At 33.3% G+C, this 19745-nt stretch overlaps 1 protein-coding gene across 2 annotated transcripts in view; it reads left to right on the top strand.

Annotated features, from left to right (window-relative positions):
• PKN2 (protein kinase N2) overlaps positions 1 to 8552 on the top strand; it is a 130111-nt gene extending 121559 nt beyond the window's left edge. For both annotated transcript variants that reach the window (XM_081305063.1, XM_081305062.1), the window contains 5 exons: positions 1601 to 1677; positions 3178 to 3320; positions 7584 to 7691; positions 7887 to 7967; positions 8055 to 8552. In XM_081305063.1, the coding sequence (XP_081161189.1) occupies positions 1601 to 1677; positions 3178 to 3320; positions 7584 to 7691; positions 7887 to 7967; positions 8055 to 8258 (613 nt within the window). In that variant the 3' untranslated portion in view covers positions 8259 to 8552. The remainder of the gene's footprint in view (positions 1 to 1600; positions 1678 to 3177; positions 3321 to 7583; positions 7692 to 7886; positions 7968 to 8054) is intronic.
• The last annotated feature ends 11193 nt before the right edge of the window (positions 8553 to 19745 follow it).

Raw genomic sequence — 19745 nt, 5'->3', positions numbered from 1 at the left:
TTATGAGTTGGCCTATGATAGCACAGTTTAAAATATTTGTCCTAGTGAACACTTTGCATTTCACTGATCCACTGCAGAAAACCTCTGTAGGCCAGTACTACTCAAAATGTATTCACAGTGAGATAACTAGTTGTGCCAGGGTGCAAGCCACAGCACTGCTTTTTTCATTAAAAGAAGTCTTAGGGGCTAGAGTGGAGTTAAGTGGTAGAATGCTGCCTAGCAAGTGCAAGGCCCTGGGTTTGATATTTAGTACAACAAAAAAAGTTTTGCTGTCATCTGAACTAAACAGTGTGTTGGTAACACATCCAGTTTATGTCTGGCACAATCTCTTATCAGATTTTAGACCAGTAATTAATATTGATGGTAGCCCATCAGCTAGTCTGTGGGCCATACACCAGACATATTATTGGACTGAAAAACCCTGCTCAAAATTCAAGGGATTAGGGCTGGGGATGTGGCTCAAGCGGTAGCGCGCTCGCCTGGCATGCGTGCGGCCCGGGTTCGATCCTCAGCACCACATACAAAGATGTTGTGTCCGCCGAGAACTAAAAAATAAATATTAAAATCTCTCTCTTTCTCTCTCTCTCACTCTCTCTTTAAAAAAAAAATTCAAGGGATTAAATTACTCATTCTAGGAGAAAATATAAGTAAGCCTGAAGAAAAAAGAATAAAAATTATTTAAATAGAAAAGAAAGACATTGCTTACACCCAAGTAAATTAAGGGAAGGCCAGTCAGAAACAAGATGATAAACTGGTTTATTCAAATTCTAACAGTGTTTTCAGGGGTAAGGACTTCCTCATGATCTATTTTACTTAAAGGATAAAATATTTTCAACTAGCTTAGTTTGTATAATAAATTAGCTTTCTCTATATTTTGAATTATCCTCTTAGAAGGTTGAACTTTTCCCCAAACCTGCCCACCTTATTTATACTGTTGCCTTAATTCTTTCTTATGATGGATAAAGGTGTATTTCAAATTTGGACTAAGTCAAATTATCACAAATAAAAAGTTAATAAAGCCTGAGTTAGAAAGCACTTGAGCCCTTTTCATACTTTATATACTTTTTTTTTTTTTTAAGAGAGTGAGACAGGGAGAGAGAGAGAGAGAATTTTTTAATATTTATTTATTTTTAGTTATCAGCAGACACAACATCTTTGTTTGTTTTTTAAGAGAGAGTGAGAGAGGAGAGAGAGAGAGAGAGAGAGAATTTTTAATATTTATTTTTTAGTTCTCGGCAGACACAACATCTTTGTTTGTATGTGGTGCTGAGGATCGAACCCGGGCCGCACGCATGCCAGGCGAGCGCGCTACCGCTTGAGCCACATCCCCAGCCCCATACTTTATATACTTAAAAAGATAAAATATTCCTTACTTTCTTCTATTTCTACATAAAAGGAAAAAAAACTATATTATATAAAGCAGTAAAGCTTGACAAAAAGAAAAAAATACACATTTGTGATTATAGTATTTAACCCTCTAATTATAACTTGAAAACCTGATCTTAGAAAAAAATGGGACTCCTATTGAAATAATTGTTTTACTATGATATCTAATGATTTTCCTTATTTTTTTTCATTTTTTAATTTTCATCCTGAACAGAGATTTGAAATTGGATAACTTATTGTTAGATACAGAAGGCTTTGTGAAAATTGCTGATTTTGGTCTTTGCAAAGAAGGTAATTGGGTTTTAAAATTTCTTTTCTAATAGATTATCTCTCTTTTGTACTTTAGTAATTTTCCAAGTTTCTTTGAAAAACAAAATATATTTTTAATTTTAAAATTTTTTATTATTTATTTTAATTTAAAAATTCTTATTGTGAATTGCTCATGTAACCTCATGACTTTAAGCAAATATTAAGCATTAAGCTGTTCATTCTGTTGGAACTCTTCAGAGTGAAATACGTAGTCCTAATTACCTCTGCACCTTTTGAGAACTATTAACATTTTAAATAGAAAAAATACTTCGAGCTGGGTGTGGTAGAGCACTCCTCTAACTCCAGCAGCTTGGGAGGCTGAGGCAAGAGGATTATGAGTTCAGAGCCAGCCTCAGCCTCAGCAACAGTGAGGCCCTAAGCAACTCATTGAGACCTTGTCTCTAAATAAAATACAAAATAGGACTGGCACTGAGTTCAGTCCCCAGTACTCACCTACTCGCTCCCCCCACCCAAAAAAAAAAAAAAAAATACTTGGAGATATATAGCTATCCTGAGACAGGAGATCACAAGTTCAAAGCCAGCCTCGGCACCTTAGCAAGACCCTCTCTCAAAATAAAAAATTGAAAGAACTGGGAATGTGGCTCAGTGGTTAAGCATCTCTGGGACCAATAGACAAACAAACAAGTAACATGGTTGTAGTCCTTTCTACTTAGGAGTGCTGTCTGTTAGAGTATGGGGCATGCTACCCAACATATTATAAATAGGTATTCTTGACAGTTAATATATTGCATAGTAGCTGACATTGTCCGTCTACCCCTGTACACTAGCAGCTTCTTGTTTCTTATTCAACTTTATTTTCATAGCATGTAACATAGTACTTGGCACATCTTATATTCAGTGAATGTTCAATTAATTAATTCAATTAATGAATACACTTTGTTGCCCATCATATACTAACAGACCTCCTAACTGTGGATTCAGTAAGTTTTTTCTCTAATTGTATCTGTGTAACCGATACTATTGGCTTAAATACTTTTGTTTTTAAAAATCTGGTTGGTTGCTTGCTTATCTTGTTTTTGTGTTGTTTGGTACTGGGAATTGAACCCAGGGGTACTTAACCACTAAGCCACATCCCTAGCCTGTTTTTATACTTTATTTAGAGACGGGGTCTTGCTGAGTTACTTAGGATCTTGATAAGTTGCTGAGACTGGCTTTGAACTTGTGGTCCTCCTGCCTCAGAACTCCCAAGCCACTGGGATTACAGGCATGTACCACTGCGCCCCACTCAAGATCTCTTCTTAACCCACTTTTCTTCACTAATTTTTTATCATGAAATCCCATGTACATTTTCCTTTAGACCAATCTTTAACCATTTTTTAAATAAAAGTCTTTTGAGTGTCTGAGTTTGATCACCATGTACAGCAAATTTAATTTTGCCCTACAAGTATACCTTCTAATTTTTATGTTAGGTTTTTTTTTTCTTCCCTTGCTAACAAATAATATAAAATTTATCTTTTTCAGGAATGGGATATGGAGATAGAACAAGCACATTTTGTGGCACCCCTGAATTTCTTGCCCCAGAAGTATTAACAGAGACATCCTATACCAGGGCTGTAGATTGGTGGGGCCTTGGTGTACTTATATATGAAATGCTCGTTGGGGAGGTAAGCAATAGGCCTGAGAGGAGAGGAAAAATGATTGAGAGAACAAATCATGTCACATTTAAAACCAGCTAACATAGCTCCTATATAAGTGGAACTTAAGTTTTATGAGTATTTATAAGATGCTAATAATCAGCTATATTTCTATACTACTATACTAGTATATTTTCTGTTTTTATGTGATCTGTGGAATGTATTGCCAATATTTCCAACTATTTGAAAATAGTTTCTTATATTTAGGTATTACGCTATGGCTATGGCTTATGATCTTAAGGCAAACATGTACAACTGATCATTTCATAGGGAATAAAATAGCAGGAAGACTAGTAGAAAGAATATACTTTCTATATACGGAGGAAAGTCAGCTATACATTGGTCAAAAATAAGTGTTACCTTCAAAAATTGTGGAGAGCTTAGTGTAGTGGTGTACACCTATAATTCCAGTGACTTTGGAGGATTGCAAATTCAAGGTCAGCCCTCAGCAACTTAAGTCCTGTCTCAAAATTAAAAACAAAATAGAAAGGACTGGGGATGTACATCAATGGTAAAGCACCCCTAGATTCAATCCCAGCACTCCAAATGTGGAACACAGATGAAAAGATTAACATTTTACCCCGTTTTCTGTTGATTACTTTAAAATAAATTTCTGAGGATTCCTGAGTTGTACATTTATCATTTAAGAAATTAAGTTATATGAAGTAAATAAAGGTAATAATTGTCTATTGTGTTATAAAATTATTAGGAATAATAAAATGGAGGTAAAATTTTAAAAGGAGTAAGATATTTTTTGTTTGTTTGTTAGCTCTTTACTGGGGATTTAACCCAGGAGTTCTTCACCACTGAGCACCATCCCTAGAACTTGTTTGTTTATTCTGAGACAGAGTCTCACCTAAGTTGTTTAAAACTTTGCTAAATTGTGAAGGCTGAACTTGAATTTGTTGTCCTCTTGTCTCAGCCTCATGAGTTGCTAGGATTATAGGCCTGCACTACCTTACCTAGTAGGAAAGAATAAATATTTTAACAAGTAATTGAAAACTATCATAGAGGGATTTGATCTGAAAATGCAACAAAATTTATTTTATGGAGTTGATTCTAAGTTCTCAACAACCTTCCTCATACAATCAAGGCATGAATAGGTTTGCAACTGAGTAATGAATGAACAAATTATTGAATGTTGGAAATTTTTATAGTTTTGTTCTGGGCTCATCATTTACTGGCATTTATACTGAACAAACAGGTAAACAAGTTTGTCCAACTATCTAAGCTCCATTTGATATGAGAAATTGGAGTGAATTTTCTGCAAGGGGAAGAAATGGACAATTAAAATAACAATTATCACATCCTAGGAACTATGCTATGTGTTTTATAAATTAGTCCATTTAATGTCACAGCATCCTGTAGTAAGCTCCAAAGTGGTCTATGGGTTTCCAGATGTATAATTGGAAACACAAAGACGTTAAAAAAAAAAAAAAAAAGTCACACAGCTCTTGTGTGGAGGAGCTGGAATTTTTAACTCACTTTGGCTTTAGAACCTGTTTATAAACTATTTTGCTTTGCTACTTCAGGACAGGGTATTGAATCCATCCAGCCTTCTTATTAATTAGGACTAAAGATCCAAATCTGAACTTTTCACCTCTTTTTAGAAAATTTACTATATGGTATGTAGGATGAAAAGATACCCTATTTACCACAGTCTCCATTTTCTAATAATGTTGTAAGAGTCCTCTAACAGTTGCATCTATAAGCTGTGGCAAACTTGAACTTCATTTTCTCCCATTCCTTTTTTAAAAAGTAACATTTTTGTGGATTTCTTTTTAAAATATAGTATACAAATTAGTATGAGATTTAATTTAACAAAAATTACATGCTTGCTTAAAATTTACTCTATTAGTGATATGAAAATGTGAGATTATTGCAGAATACTATAGAATTAATAGCCTCTTCATTCTGCTGCTTCCAATTCTAAAGCCACTGCAAGGTTTAGCAGAGAACAAGAAAGTCTCCTATTTCATAGATTTTAATAAAGCTTCTAATTAATTGGTATCTTAATTATCTAGAAGGCATGGATCTTGATATTCTTTCACAGCTGGTTATTACAATTTCATTTCATTTTAGTATCTCCCAGAGGATGGATGGGAAAAGAACTAAGCTTAAAGCTCATTGGCCTGCTTTATGATTTTATAGCATTAGTGAAACTTTTTTTTTTTACTATTTATTTTTTAGTTTTAGGTGGATACAATATCTTTATTTTTTATGTGGTGCTAAGGATCAAATCCAGTGCCACACGAGCTAGGCGAGCACTCTACCACTTGAGCCACAATCCCAGCCCCAATTTGAAACTTTTTGTAAACTGATAAAAGTGTGGTTTGACTAAAGTTAATGTCTATTTTCTGTTATTACAAATAACTGAAAGTTTATTGGATAGATCATGCATTTTAAAATTTGTATTTGTGTACCTCTGCTAGTTTTGAGGACTGGAAAAATTCCTAGAATAACCAAATATACCAGGTCCTCTTTTCCCTATGTCAAATGAGAGTGGGTATGCCAGAGAGGTTTAAAGAAACATTGGACACTAACACAAGATGCTCTAAATGTTAATATCTGAACAGACTGTTGAATCTTTTTATATATGCTTAACCTTGTTAGCCTATTATTAATCCTATTAGCTTATCTCTTGGCAGAAACAAGATACTTTAACATTTTAAAAGTATGCAGATGTTTCTTTGCTTTTGATATACTTGTAGAGTGACAATTTCAAGTATAAAATTGTTGAAGCAGAAGACAAAAATCACCCTCTGTATTGCCTCTTAAAATTCTGATTGGGAAGCCCAGTGAAATAGTTTTTCCCTGATTTGCTATTTCAATCACTAAAATAAATTAGATTTATCCCACGTAGTAGGTATTTGATTTATGTGTGTTGAATGAATGAATAAGCTAAGGTTTTGGTAACTGAAAGGTATGAAATTTTCTTAGTTATGAGCAATAAGATTGACAGCTCAGCCTTTGAGTGTTGAGTTTTGAATTTATTTTCATAAATTCCTCAGTTTAAAAATTTTTCCCTTTCTACTAATATTGCTTTCTGCTTAGCTTTTTTATTCTTAGCTTCTGACCTTATAGGACACAAACAACCGAATTAAACCTAATGAAACAAGTTAGCCAATATTTCCCTGATAACCAGTGAGAAAATAAGGTTAGATACCCTGACTCATTTCAGTGATTTTAAGGTATTAAATGATATTTAGACATTCCTTATTTTGAAAAATTACTAGTAATAAAACCATTTGAAATTGTGAGACAGAAATTCATCTTTTAGTTTTCAGGATATGTGAGAATTTCTCCCTTTGTTCATCAAATTGTCATACTATATATAAAAAGTAACTACATTTTTATGACTCATGGTCATTATGATCATAGTGAGCAGTGATTTTAATATTGTGTATATTAAAATGTTATATTGTGTTTGTAACATTAAATATCCCTGGAAATTTGTGTTTTTTAAATTCCTTTCAGTCTAATTTTGTTGGCAGTTGCTTCTTACTGCAGTCATTATACCTACTGATTAATACTTGTATTGTGTTTCACCATCATTTATTTAAGTACATCCATATTTGATGTGCTTCCACGACTATATTTTCCTCCATTATAACATTGTTAACCATGTTTATGGTACTCATTTTCTTCTTCCTTTCCAAAAATTGAACTTCTTAAGGATTGTTTCTTACCTAAATATTCCTCATTGTTCAGTGACACTCTTAAAAGATGACTAGCCAGATAGTTGAATAAATGAATGAAATGATGTGGAATGGAGTGAAATGGAATGGAATAAAATTAATGAAAAAAGAGTGTTTTATGCTATAAGCAAATTTTTACAGAGTCCTGTGTTGGCAAACATGGTGGTGTGTGCCTGTAAGTATTCAGGAATCTAAGACAGGAGGATCACAAGTTCAAGGCCTATTAGGTATCTTAGGCCCTGTCTCAAAGAAAGGTGGGGGCTGGGAATGTAGTTCAGTAGTAGAGTGTCCCTGAGTTAAAATCTTCAGTATCGTAAGGAAAAAAAGAAAAAAGAGTATATGATATATAATCTAGGTAAGAGATTATATAACATACTCATTGTGAATTCTCATAGTCCTTTTGTATTTATTTATTTTTTGGTACTTTTTTGGTTTTGTTTTCTTTTTCACTATCTAAATATTGATTATGTTTTAAATAGATAAGATTTTACTATGTTGAAACTCATTTTAACTTAGTTAAAAATATTTCTTATAGTCTCCCTTTCCTGGTGATGATGAAGAGGAGGTTTTTGACAGTATTGTAAATGATGAAGTAAGGTATCCAAGGTTCTTATCTACAGAAGCTATTTCCATAATGAGAAGGGTAAGAATTAAATTAAGAGTATGAGTATTTTTATGTTGAAGGAAATTTCCCAGTTGATTTTTAGAAGTTGTGTTATTTAGTTTGTAGATGTTGCATGGGTTAGACAAATGCAAATAAAAATTATCTAAATCTCTGAAAGTTATGAGAATCCAATCAATAAATGTATTTTAACTTTTTTATTTTATGTTGCGTTAGCTGTTAAGAAGAAATCCTGAGCGTCGCCTTGGAGCTGGGGAGAAAGACGCAGAGGATGTAAAGAAGCACCCGTTTTTCCGGGTAAGTATGAAAGTTCAAAAATGTTTATGAAACTAGAGTAATTAGGAATAGGAAACTAAATTGGTCATTTTATATTTTGTGATCCAGCTAATTGATTGGGTTGCTCTGATGGACAAAAAAGTAAAGCCACCATTTGTACCTACTATCAGAGGACGAGAAGATGTTAGTAATTTCGATGATGAATTTACCTCAGAAGCACCTATTCTGACTCCGCCTCGAGAACCAAGGATACTTTCAGAAGAGGAGCAAGAAATGTTCAGAGATTTTGACTACATTGCTGATTGGTGTTAAGTTACTAGACACTGTGAAACCAAGCAGACTGACTCACAAGAAGACCTCTTAAAAATAGCAACCCTTCATTTGCTCTCTGTGCCACCAGTAGCTTCTGAGTTTTTTTAAAAAAACACATGAAGATTTGTTTAAAAGTGCTATTTTAATACCTTCTTGAAAAGTGGCCTCTCACTGTTTTTCAACAAATCTGAGCACTGGAACCAGTTTCACGGAGTTTAGGCCTAATGAACATTGGCCATGAAAATCCATCACAGATGAATACTTTTGGATCAATAATCTATTTAAAAAAAGAAAGAAAGAAAGAAAAAGAACCACTCTTTTATAGTCCCTATCTTTGCCCTGTGTCTGCCTTAAGTAGAAAGAAGATTGATCACTTAACTGTTTTACAAGAAGGAAAGAGTAGGGCTTGGAATGCTATTACCATTCACATAAAGCATGATTCTGTTTGACTAAGGCAACTGCTCTTATTTTTTTTAAAAAAAGAAATTACTATAATAACAAAAACTGTAATGGTAGTTTGTATACCCTTGGTGGCTTGATTTTTGAAAACAGAATGAATTGATGGCTTCTTTTGTAAATTTCCTATATTTATCATGAGAAAAAATTTTATTGCCTTATCTTTACCAACCATGTAACAGAACCTCATAGCTTTCCAACAGAGCTACTTGCCAAACAGTTTTTTATTAAACAATGCTAAAGAAATAGGAACATCGGCATTTACTTAAAATTTTAAGAATGGAGACTTTTAATCACCCTGAACCAAGATACTGTATTACCTTCATGCATTCCCAAATAGACATCCATTATGTTTATGTTCAGTCATATCTTCTTCCAGAATCAGTGAACTGATTACCCCTTTTTTGAAACGCATTCTACATTTATCAACGTAGCTAACTTTGTTCTTGTGTCTGCTGTAGAAGGGAACTATATCTTTGTTAAACCATAGGGATTATCATTGTATACATGCTGTGAACATGTATATGTGCAAGTTGTAATGTATTCTGTGTTGTAGGCTTATTATTTAATTTCACCACTTCATCACTTTTGTACAGTGGCCAAGCAGACACCTCAGACTCCAGCATTTACATTAAGTGCATTTGTACATTTTAGGCCACTGAATCCAGATTTTTATATTGGCAGTTACTGAGGGCAAAAGCAATATATTGTAACAGAATGTATAAATATTTTTGATAAAACAGTCTATATTTTATAAAAAAGTTATTATAACACTAAAGCTGTACCTCAAAAGTCTCAAAAATAATTTGATCAAATGCTTTTTACAACTCTTCAGAGGATCCGTTTGTGGCTTTTTATATCTTATGGTATATCTTTTTGCAAATCATGACTTTGAACTTACGTGAAGTTTGGGGGTTTTTTATTTTGTTTTTAATTTTTTTTTCTTCCTAGCTCATTACTTCATTGTTTTTCCTTAGTTCAACAGCAACATCTTTGATCCAGTACTTAGCATGTTAGGGTCATTATACCTCAGGAATAGCAAGTTTTTAACTAACCATACTGAATTAGCCATTTAATCATAATGAGCTCATCTCTTAAGAATTGTTCAAATTTAAATCTTGTGAGAAACATGAAAGTGTACTGAACTATGAAGAGTTGAGCTTAAAACAAGTATTTCAGCCTTAGTAGGCATGTTTTTATTATACTCTGAAAACAATTAAAATTGTCCAGGGATAATTCTTATTACCCAAAATCTTTTGGGAAAAATCTTGTAAAAAAAGGTAAACCATGTTGTTTAAAGTTATTCTAAAATGCCAGTTAATTAGGAACTAAACATAATTGTCTGGCTCTAATTTAAACAGTATTAATACAACATTACAATAAAACACTAAATACTTTTGAGGTACAGTCTGCTCACCTTTGCTGGTTCTCAACTATGCATAGAAAGCAATGTCTAAAATGGGCTTATAGCATTAAAAACTGACAGCATTTTATAACTACACAGTGTACAGAAGAATTTTTTTAATTGAAGTCAATCACTAAAAAAAAAATTAGAGGGCAGGGTATATTCACACAATTAAGCTGAAGAAAGCACTAATTTTTTCTGTAGTTTTAAATATATATATATATATATTTTAGATTTAAAATTTTTAAGAATGTAAATATATTTTGCTATTACTGTATGTGTATGTGACTGCTCAAGCACTTTGTAAGAAAACTAAGATATTTTTGAATGGTACACTATGCATTCTGATGAATTGTGCCTTTATGTCATTCTAAGAAAAAAGTGTTTTGCAGTCATAAATTACCACAAATGCACAAATTAAAGTTTAAATAGAATGAAATTTGTAACTTTGGTTTTAAGTATTATTTTCTTTTAGAAATATCCTAGTGATTAAAATATGCATGTTTTAATATATTCAAGCTCTCAAAAACTAATATAAGTTGGCCTTCTTAAAGGTACTTTTGTTCTGGGGAAGGCTAAAACCATGCAAATTCATAGCAAATTGTCTACTTCACCTGGGATAATGGGGAAATTTTGAATTGTATTCTTGTGAAATCATTACCATCTACCATTCAGTGGGTATTTATGGAAAGCCCACTGGCTGTCCACTGATGATAGGAAGATGGAAGGAAATAAGGCAACAAAGTATTCAAAATAAAGAGCAGCAGGTATTAATATTATAAAACAAGCAGAGGCATTCTATGTACTTTTCTCTTGTTTGGGTTTAATTTAATTTGGGACCTGGCTTTTCAGAAGATAGGCATATGAATAAACAGAAAACTAATCTGAGTAAAACAGAACACTAGCCTTTTTAAGGTCACCTTATTAAAAATTTACAAATGGAATACTTTAGAAATATTAAAGGATCCATGTTCTTCCTGTAATAAAAAGTGAGGGCATAATTGGGAAGTTGCTATTGTATGTTAAGTTGGTAAAAGTAGCCTTATAAATTAAAATGTAACAATTTTTGCAGGTACTATTCATTTTTCCAGAGCAATGAAAGGATGGATTAAGAGAATCCTAAAGGAGCAAATGCCAATCCATGGATTATAATATTAACTTTAGAATTCACACTTCTCTTCCAGTCATCTTTATACATATAGTATTTCTTGAAGATACTAGCTTTATATATTAGTATGATGGATAGAGACTTTAAAATCATTGTGAGAAATAAGTAAATACTATATAGACTAATATAAAATTAGAGGTATTTAGATAATTTCTAAACCTGTTAAAATTCTTGCTTAATTTTATATTTCTAGTATCATTACTAAGTACTTAGTCCTTCTCCAATACTTCTACTTTAATAAGATTTATAATTTGAGGCATTGCAGGTCTCATTGAAGGTAAGCATGGTCTCTGTCAATCCTTTGCCGCATAACAAGCAAACATCCTTAAGCAGGGGTCTGGACACACTAGAGCTCAGCACCCAAAATTTAGGGTGAGAGTGCCCAAGCAAACAATTTAGGAACACTGAGAGGTTGGGGCTAGGAGCTGCTCAAGTCAAAACAGGAGACCAAAGCAGCAGGAAATTGGAGACGACAGTAGACAGAATGGCATGGAGCTAGTTTTAGAAATGTAGGCACTTGGAAGTAGTAGGATTACCAAGGATGGATTTCTATAGCAATAAATCTTGCAGTAGCAACAGAACTTTTATTCTGTGCTAAAATAAAATATGATAATAAAATGTTTGTATACTTAAAATTATTACCAGTATCAACATGTAGAAAGAAATTTAGAAATGTGTGAAATCCAAAACTGGAAAATGTTACTGTTCAATTTAAACCCAAGTTAAACAGTAGTTAAGAGAGCTGAAGAGATAACTAGAGAATTGGAAGATATATCTAAAAACTCAATCTCAAAAAGATAAAGAGATAGGAATATAAAATGGAGATTAAGAAATCTGAAAGGTGGAATAGAAATCCAGGAGAAAAGAATGTTAAACATATTAGAAAGTAAATATCAATCTAGAATTATGTAGAAATTAAGATTGCTCCTTAAGAATGAGAGCAAACAATATTTATTAAGGAGGATCTACTGTTGTGAATGTTACTGTAGTGAATTTATAAAGAATGTGCTTCAGGAAGAAGGTAAATAAATAATCCCAGAAGGACAATAGATTTTTTAAAAAGTTTATAAAATGATAAATACCTAAGAAAATCTAAGTAAATAAAGGGATTGTTGGGTTTTGTTTAAAGTCTACATGTTCTAGACAGCAGTTAAAAAAAATAGGATTAGATCTAAAGCAGTCTGTAGATTTTATTGTTGGTATGTCAAGGTGACATTATTAGGCTTATTTACGCATATTAATTATAAACTAAAAACAAATAATTTCCAATAAATCACAAAAAATGTAAATAGAGCAAACTCATTAGTTTAAAAGCAGCATTTATCAGATTAGATTTTTGAAATTGATACAAAAAACACTCGAGCTAAAGCTATATATAGTAACACCACCTAACATCAAGCAAAATAGGTTTTAGACCTACCACAAGAAAATAAATATCACCAAGAGTGGTGGATTTCTACATAGTGAATAAATATTAGATTCACCAAAAATGTAATTCTAAGTGTGTGGGTACCTAATTAAATAAGTCTGTAAATATATGAAGCAAGGATTTTTGGAGATATTGAAGAAATTAACAAATATTTACCATAGTAGAAGATTTCAATTCAGTTTCATTTTTGATAGGTTTAAATTTTTTTAGTTTGTTTTTACAGTGCTAGAGGTTGAACCCAGGGCCTCGCACATATTAGCCAAGTACTTACTTGTCCACTGAACTACATGCCCAGCCCCTCATTAGCCCTTTTGAAATCAATAAATATATAGAATATTGAACAAAATAGTAAGCTTGATCCAGTAGATATATATGAATTCTATATCCGGTAATTAAAAGAATTCCACATTTTTTACAAGCACACATAGAACACTTATAAAAATTAAGCCATAAGACAAATTACAAAATATAATTAAATTACATTGTCTAAGTGGTTAGAAAAAAAGATTGTGTGTGTGTGTGCGTGCGCGCGCTCGTGCGCGTATGTGTATGTATGTATAAATACATATATATGTATAGTTTTTATATTTGAAATGTTTGAAAAAATGGGGAGCTGGGTGGAAGCTCAATGGTAGAGTACTTGCCTGGCATGTGTGAGGCACTGGGTTCAATTCTAAGCAATGCTTAAAGATAATAAAGTCCATTGACAACTAAAAAAAAAATAGTGATGAATCAAAGGAAGAAATCATAGTAGCAATTAAATATTAAGAACTGAATAACTGAAAACACTACATTCCAGAACTTCAGGGATGCAACCAAAATAGTATTTCCAGGAAACTTTGTAAACCAAAATACTTATTAGACAAAGGAAGGTTAAAATTCTTATCAAATTGTTCAGCTAAAATTAGAACAACATAAAAAAACTTAATGCCCCAAATAAAAATAATGAAAAAGATAAGCTTTTTAAGAATGCAAACAAAGAACAATGAGACGTATTCCATGCTTGTATAATTGTATCAAAATGGATTCTCCTATCATGTATTATTGAAAAGAAAAAAAAAAGAACAATGAGAAAAGGCATAAACACTGTTGAAAATACAGATACAACAAAAATTTTTTAAAGTAAAAACAACTATCATGTAAATAAATTTGAAAAAAACAGTGGAGATATTCCTTGAGGGAATATAACATAGAATACTAATCCAGAAGATATTTTAAGACTAAGTAAGCTCGTAATTGCTAAATGAATGAAGTTTAGGACTGAAGGTAGAACACTTGTCTAACATGTACAAAGTCCTAATTTTGATCACCACATGCCCCCCCCACCCCAAAAGAAGTTTAATGTTCTTTAAAGGAAACACTGGGTCATAATGTTATACAAGTAAATTCTTCCAAATTTTCAAGGAAGAGTTTAACCTCATAGCAAGTTTCTGAAATAAAAAGCAAAAATATTTCTCAACTTGTACTGGGAAATCAGCATAATCTAGACATAAAATAAATAAGGACAGTACATTACATGTAAATATACTAGATAAAATACTACCAGATCAGATTCATTATGAAAAAGATACTTTTTGACTAGCAAAGTGGGTTTATTCCAGGAATGCAAGATTGGCTTCGTATTAGGAGCTCTCATGTAATTCAACATGTTAATAAGTTGGAAAAAAACGTAATAGATTAAGATAAAACTGATCTCATTCCTGATTTTTTAAAAACAAGTTTTCTTAATCTGAGAAGTTGTGTCCATATTAAAACAAAAACAAAGCACAAACAATAAAACCATGACATCCTGTAAGAGAAAACGTTGAAAGCCTTCCCTTTGAAACTGGGAATAGGACTAAGATGCCTGTACTTTTTTTTTTTTTTTGTATTTTATTTAGAGACTAAGTTGCTGAGGCTGGCTTTGAATTTGCAATCTTCCTGCCTCAGTCTCCTGAGCCAGTGTGATTATAGGCATGCATCACTGCACCCCACTCATTCCTGTTTGTTTTCAGTATTGTATTATGCTATCCTAAATGGTATAGGATTCAAAAGAGGAAAGCAAATGGCTCTAATAATTTATCCAAAATGCTGCTAAATTGGTGACATCAAAATTGGTGCTTGTCTGTGGTACCATCATCAAACAACTAGAATACAAAGTACTATAAAAACTTTTTGACATAATCATGTAAATATAGAATATAATTTGTTCCACTATAGTCCCCAGTACTTGTCCTTTACTTCCTGCTTCCCTCCCTTTTTCCCTTTACTGGTCATCTTTTATTTATTTATAGTTTATTTTAACTAGTGCTGTGTAGATATACATAAAGTGAGATTCACTGTTACATATGAACATACAATAGTTTTGTTTTTGTTCGTATTACCATCATCATCCATAAACATTTTTTAAACACAACTTTTATAATAGCAACAAAACTAACTTACCTATAGATAAATCTAACAAAAGATATTCAAGACCTGTAAGAAAAAAATCTTTACTAGGAGTCATCAAAGAAAGTGTAGAAATAACCCATTTTATAATATGATGTCAGTTTTCCTCAAATTGCCATTTGGATTCTATGCAGCTCCAATCAGAATCCCAATAAATTTTTGTGGAACTTTACAAATTCATCTTAAGATTGAAAGAAGAGCAAAGAATTGAGACTTGTCAATGAATAATAGGAAATTTCTCAAGAAGGAAAGAGAGAAGGGCATTTTACCTGCTTGATACCAAGACTTATAAATGTGTAGCAATTACTATTACTGGTGCCCATTACGTGTTGGACAGTAGAGAATCAAGGAACAGACCCATATTTATCTGGAACATTCATATGTATAAAAAGTGACAGTAGAGAAGAAAGTGTGCATACCTAGCTTTTTTTTTTTTTAGAGTGATGGAGAGAGAGAGAGAATTTTTAATATTTATTTTTTTTTTAGTTATTGGTGGACACAACATCGTTGTTTGTATGTGGTGCTGAGGATCGAACCCGGGCCACACGCATGCCAGGCGAGCGCGCTACCGCTTGAGCCACATCCCCAGCCCCATACCTAGCTTTTAAAAAGGGAGAAGATTGTTTTATCAGTATGGAAATGGAAAATTAAATTGAATTTGTTACACCATACATGAAAACTGATTAAGTGTCCAAAGCAAAACTTAAAGCATTGAGTATTCGTACATAGAAGAAAGTATTAAAATTCAGGGAAGATGATTAATAAGATAAACTAAGTCTGTTTATCAAATGACTTTTTAACCATAAAGTTAAAAGTCACATACTGGAAGAAAAGAATTCCCATTATGTGTATAGAGAAGAATGCCTAACATATTTTTAAAAAATGAGGAAAAGAAAAATAGAAAAGGTCACAGACACAGATGTGCCGCTTGAAGAGTAAACATGCCCAAAACTACAGTAGTCAGAAAATTTGAGTCAAGACCACATGGAGAAGCAATTTTGCACCCATTGAATTGGCAAAAAATCATTTAAAATTCTAGCCATATCAAGTGGTAGAGATGGAACAGAACAGTAGATTTCCTTAAAATTGCTATGAGGAGTATAAAAAAATAACCAGTGTGGAAAAGCACTAGGTATCATTTTGTTAACCTTGACCTTATACGTATTTCAGTACCCGGTAATTCCACTTAGGTATTGTATCCCCAAGAAGTTGTTATAATGTCCCCCAAGCATCATGAACCAAGATGTTCATAGTACTGTTTGTAATAGCAAGAATTGAGAAAAACCCAAACTCTAATGAATGGAAGAGAATCGTTCAATAAAATAAGGCATATTTACACCAGAAAGTATTAATGAGCAATAAAAAATAGCTGCAGCTATAGGAAACAACACAGAGGAACAAAATTGTAAAAGAACCTAAATAAAATTACAATACAGCATGATATTTTTAAGAAGTTTAAAACTAAGCCTAAAACAATGTTCCCTACCACTTTGGTAAGCAAGGGAATATTAAAAATCAAGACAGTGCCTATTTGCTGGGAAGGCAGAAAATTATATGGTGGAGTACAGAAGACATTGCTAGTATTTTAAGCTTTCATTTGCCAATTTCACTAGTCTTCAATATTATTAATAACAAATATTCTCCCAAACCTTGAATCTTCTCTTTTTCCAGCTTATTTTAATCATATATCCTCAGTTCTCTGCTCCTTGTATTTCATTGTACAACCCCCTTAAAACCTCAACCTCTGCTAAATTCATCTCTCCATTCAAATAACCACGCTAATTGATTTCACTGCAGTGAGGTAAGTTCTTAATTTCTCTAGTGGTTCTCAAACTTCATGTATGAGAATCACTTACAGAACTTGTTAAAACACATGGACTTCACTCCAGGTTCTGATTTAGTAGATGGGGCCAAAGAATTTGTGATAAGTTTCCAGGGGATACTGATGCTCCTGATCTGTCCAGAAAACAGTCTCAATAAATTAATAGGATTAAAGTTTTAAAAGTCATTTGATATATCTAAAATCCAAAGTTTCACATTTGTAATATGCTTATATGGAAATTGTGTACGTAGATGACTTTGTTGCTAAAACGATAAAAATGATAATTTGGATTTCAGCATTCTTTTTATTTATTTAAAGGGACTATAAAGCTGGGTGTGCTGGTGTGCTTGTAATACCAGCTACTGAAATAGGGAGTAGGGATCCCAAGAAAGGCCAGCTTGAACAACTTAGTGAGATCTTGTCTCAGAATAATATAAAAAGGGCTGGGGGTATAGCTCGGTGGTAGTACACTTACCTAGCATGTGAAGACCCTTAGTACTGGGGAAAATAGTTACTGAAAGAAGGAAAGCTACTCACTGAATGGTAAGTCCATTTTCTTTCCAGGAAATAGACAAGACTGTCCTTATTAGCTATCTAAACTATGATATAGATATAAATAGTCACATTTATTCTTGCTGAAGTCAGCATGAGAGCTAAAAATCATAATAATCAAATTAATGCACTAATGTTTCTATGTAAACTATAAACACTTCATTTTTGAAGCAATCAGTGTCAAGAGACCAGGAAAAAAACATAAAGTAACACTTCCTTAATTCAGCATCATTTGGAGTAGTTCACCATGTTTGAATTTGCATATAAACTAAAGTTCAGTTTAATCTTATGCAATAAAACATTTAAAATTAAGTAACAAAAATTACATATAATTTTCTTGAAAATACCTTAATTCTCTCCTATAAAAATACAGTTGACTTGATTTTCTTGTCAGGAAGTTTAAAATTTGAAAAGCTCCTTTTCTTACAATGTGTTACCAATGATAATGTTAAGTACTAGACTCAGTACAGTGACATGCACATCAAAAAACAATGCAAAAATCAAGACCAACCAAGGGAGAGTAGACACAGCTTTCTTGTTGTGCTCTTTATAAGAGAGGAGAGCACAATAAGAGGTGAGATTGGTTACACCATTAAATTATTTCTCCTGTGCATCTGCATGCCAAACCATTTGTGTAAATTAGGTGCCTGCTAAGTATTGTTAAAGTAATATAATTATGTGATGTAGTCTGTAAAATACCCCTCTTCCCTTCAGATATCAACACTGACTCCCCCAGACATGAACCATAAGCAAAGAACCAGACGTCCTGGACATCACGATCTCTCCCTTATCTTCAGGCTTTCTAGTTCAAGTCTTCCTACTTTTTCTGACTTCTTAGACCTTGCTGGTTTTCCCCTTTGTACTCTTATGTATATTTTCTCACTTTCCTCTCATTCTGTGTTAATTTCTCTGAACCCACTTGTGACAGTATTTCCAAAGTTCCCCCATTTTAGAAGTACAGTGGTAATATTTTGTGATTGAATTGTCTCACATCACCTCTTTCATCCCTCTTGAGTACTCATGTGAAGTTGGTAGAGTGAAAGTAGCCCTGCTCACACAGCTGCTAAGTGGCAAAGCCAAAACTGTGACACCTTGCCCCTTGCTTTCTCTGCTACACCAGAGAAAATAAATGGCACCACAATTCTAGCTGTTTATCCTTTTCACAGAGATTCTCCTGCCTGACCACTCCCTTGAGTTACTTGTGTCTAATTAGGATGGATCAAATATAAGGTCACTTAGTACTGTGGACATGGGCATGTTGTAAGGTTCCCAGAGATTAAGTTTGGTCCTCAGCTTTGCAGGTTCATATATCTTTATCAGCTCATTGAATAATTACACTGAATTTGAATATAAGTTCTGCTATGTGTAACAGAGATCGAATACATAACAGTTTGAATAAAGGAGAGATGGATGTGGCTGCTCTTACCACAAGATTATTTGGGAACCAGACTCCTTTTAGCTTGCTGCTTTGCCATTCCTGTATTCCATGATCTGCATAGTCCCAGATTGTTCAAGATTGTGCATTCTCATTACAACAAGGAAACATAGGACATACCCTTTTCCCACACTGGAATGATTCAAAAGTTGCTCCCTTGCACCCTTATCCCACTAGCCTAAAATTAGCTACAAGAATAAGGACACAGAATCTTTGGTGCATATGTATGTGTGAGTTTTATTAGTATCAAAGGTAGGGAGGTCTGATGTGTGACATCTGTGCATTCTGCCACATGGCACATTCTGTTGGTTTCTAGATGGTTTGCCCCAGGGCTCTTTTCCAATCCTTTTGCTATCAGCATCCTTGCTGTAGCCTGAAGACTCAAAACACCATTCTTGTGTCACTGTTTTTCCTACAGTCACAACCCTTCCAGGAAATTGAGGCACATGTATTTAACTACTTATTAAATTGATATTTCCACGTGTGCACATGGATGGCCCAGTGACAGGTGAATGTAACGTGGTCCCTGCAGTGTTAACTCCCTCTTCCCGCTGCCCTTCCCATTACCACTGTAATGGAAGTGGTCACCATCGCTTACCTCTGCCTAAAATCCTCCTCTCTGCTCTTCCAGCTTTCACTCTGTTCATCCATAGTCTATTCGCCATTCAACACTTAGAGCAATCTTTAAAACATGTGAACCCTTCATTGATTTCTCACCTCTTTCACTGTAAAATATCAAGTTTTTGTCTCGGCTCTTGAAGCACGATGTAGTCCAGCCTACTTCTCAGTC

The sequence above is a fragment of the Spermophilus citellus genome, assembly GCF_964194105.1.
Source record: "Spermophilus citellus genome assembly, chromosome: 9".
NCBI lineage: Eukaryota > Metazoa > Chordata > Mammalia > Rodentia > Sciuridae > Spermophilus > Spermophilus citellus.
The sequence above is the reverse complement of the archived record's forward strand: the minus strand, read 5'-3'. Positions and strand labels throughout refer to the sequence as shown.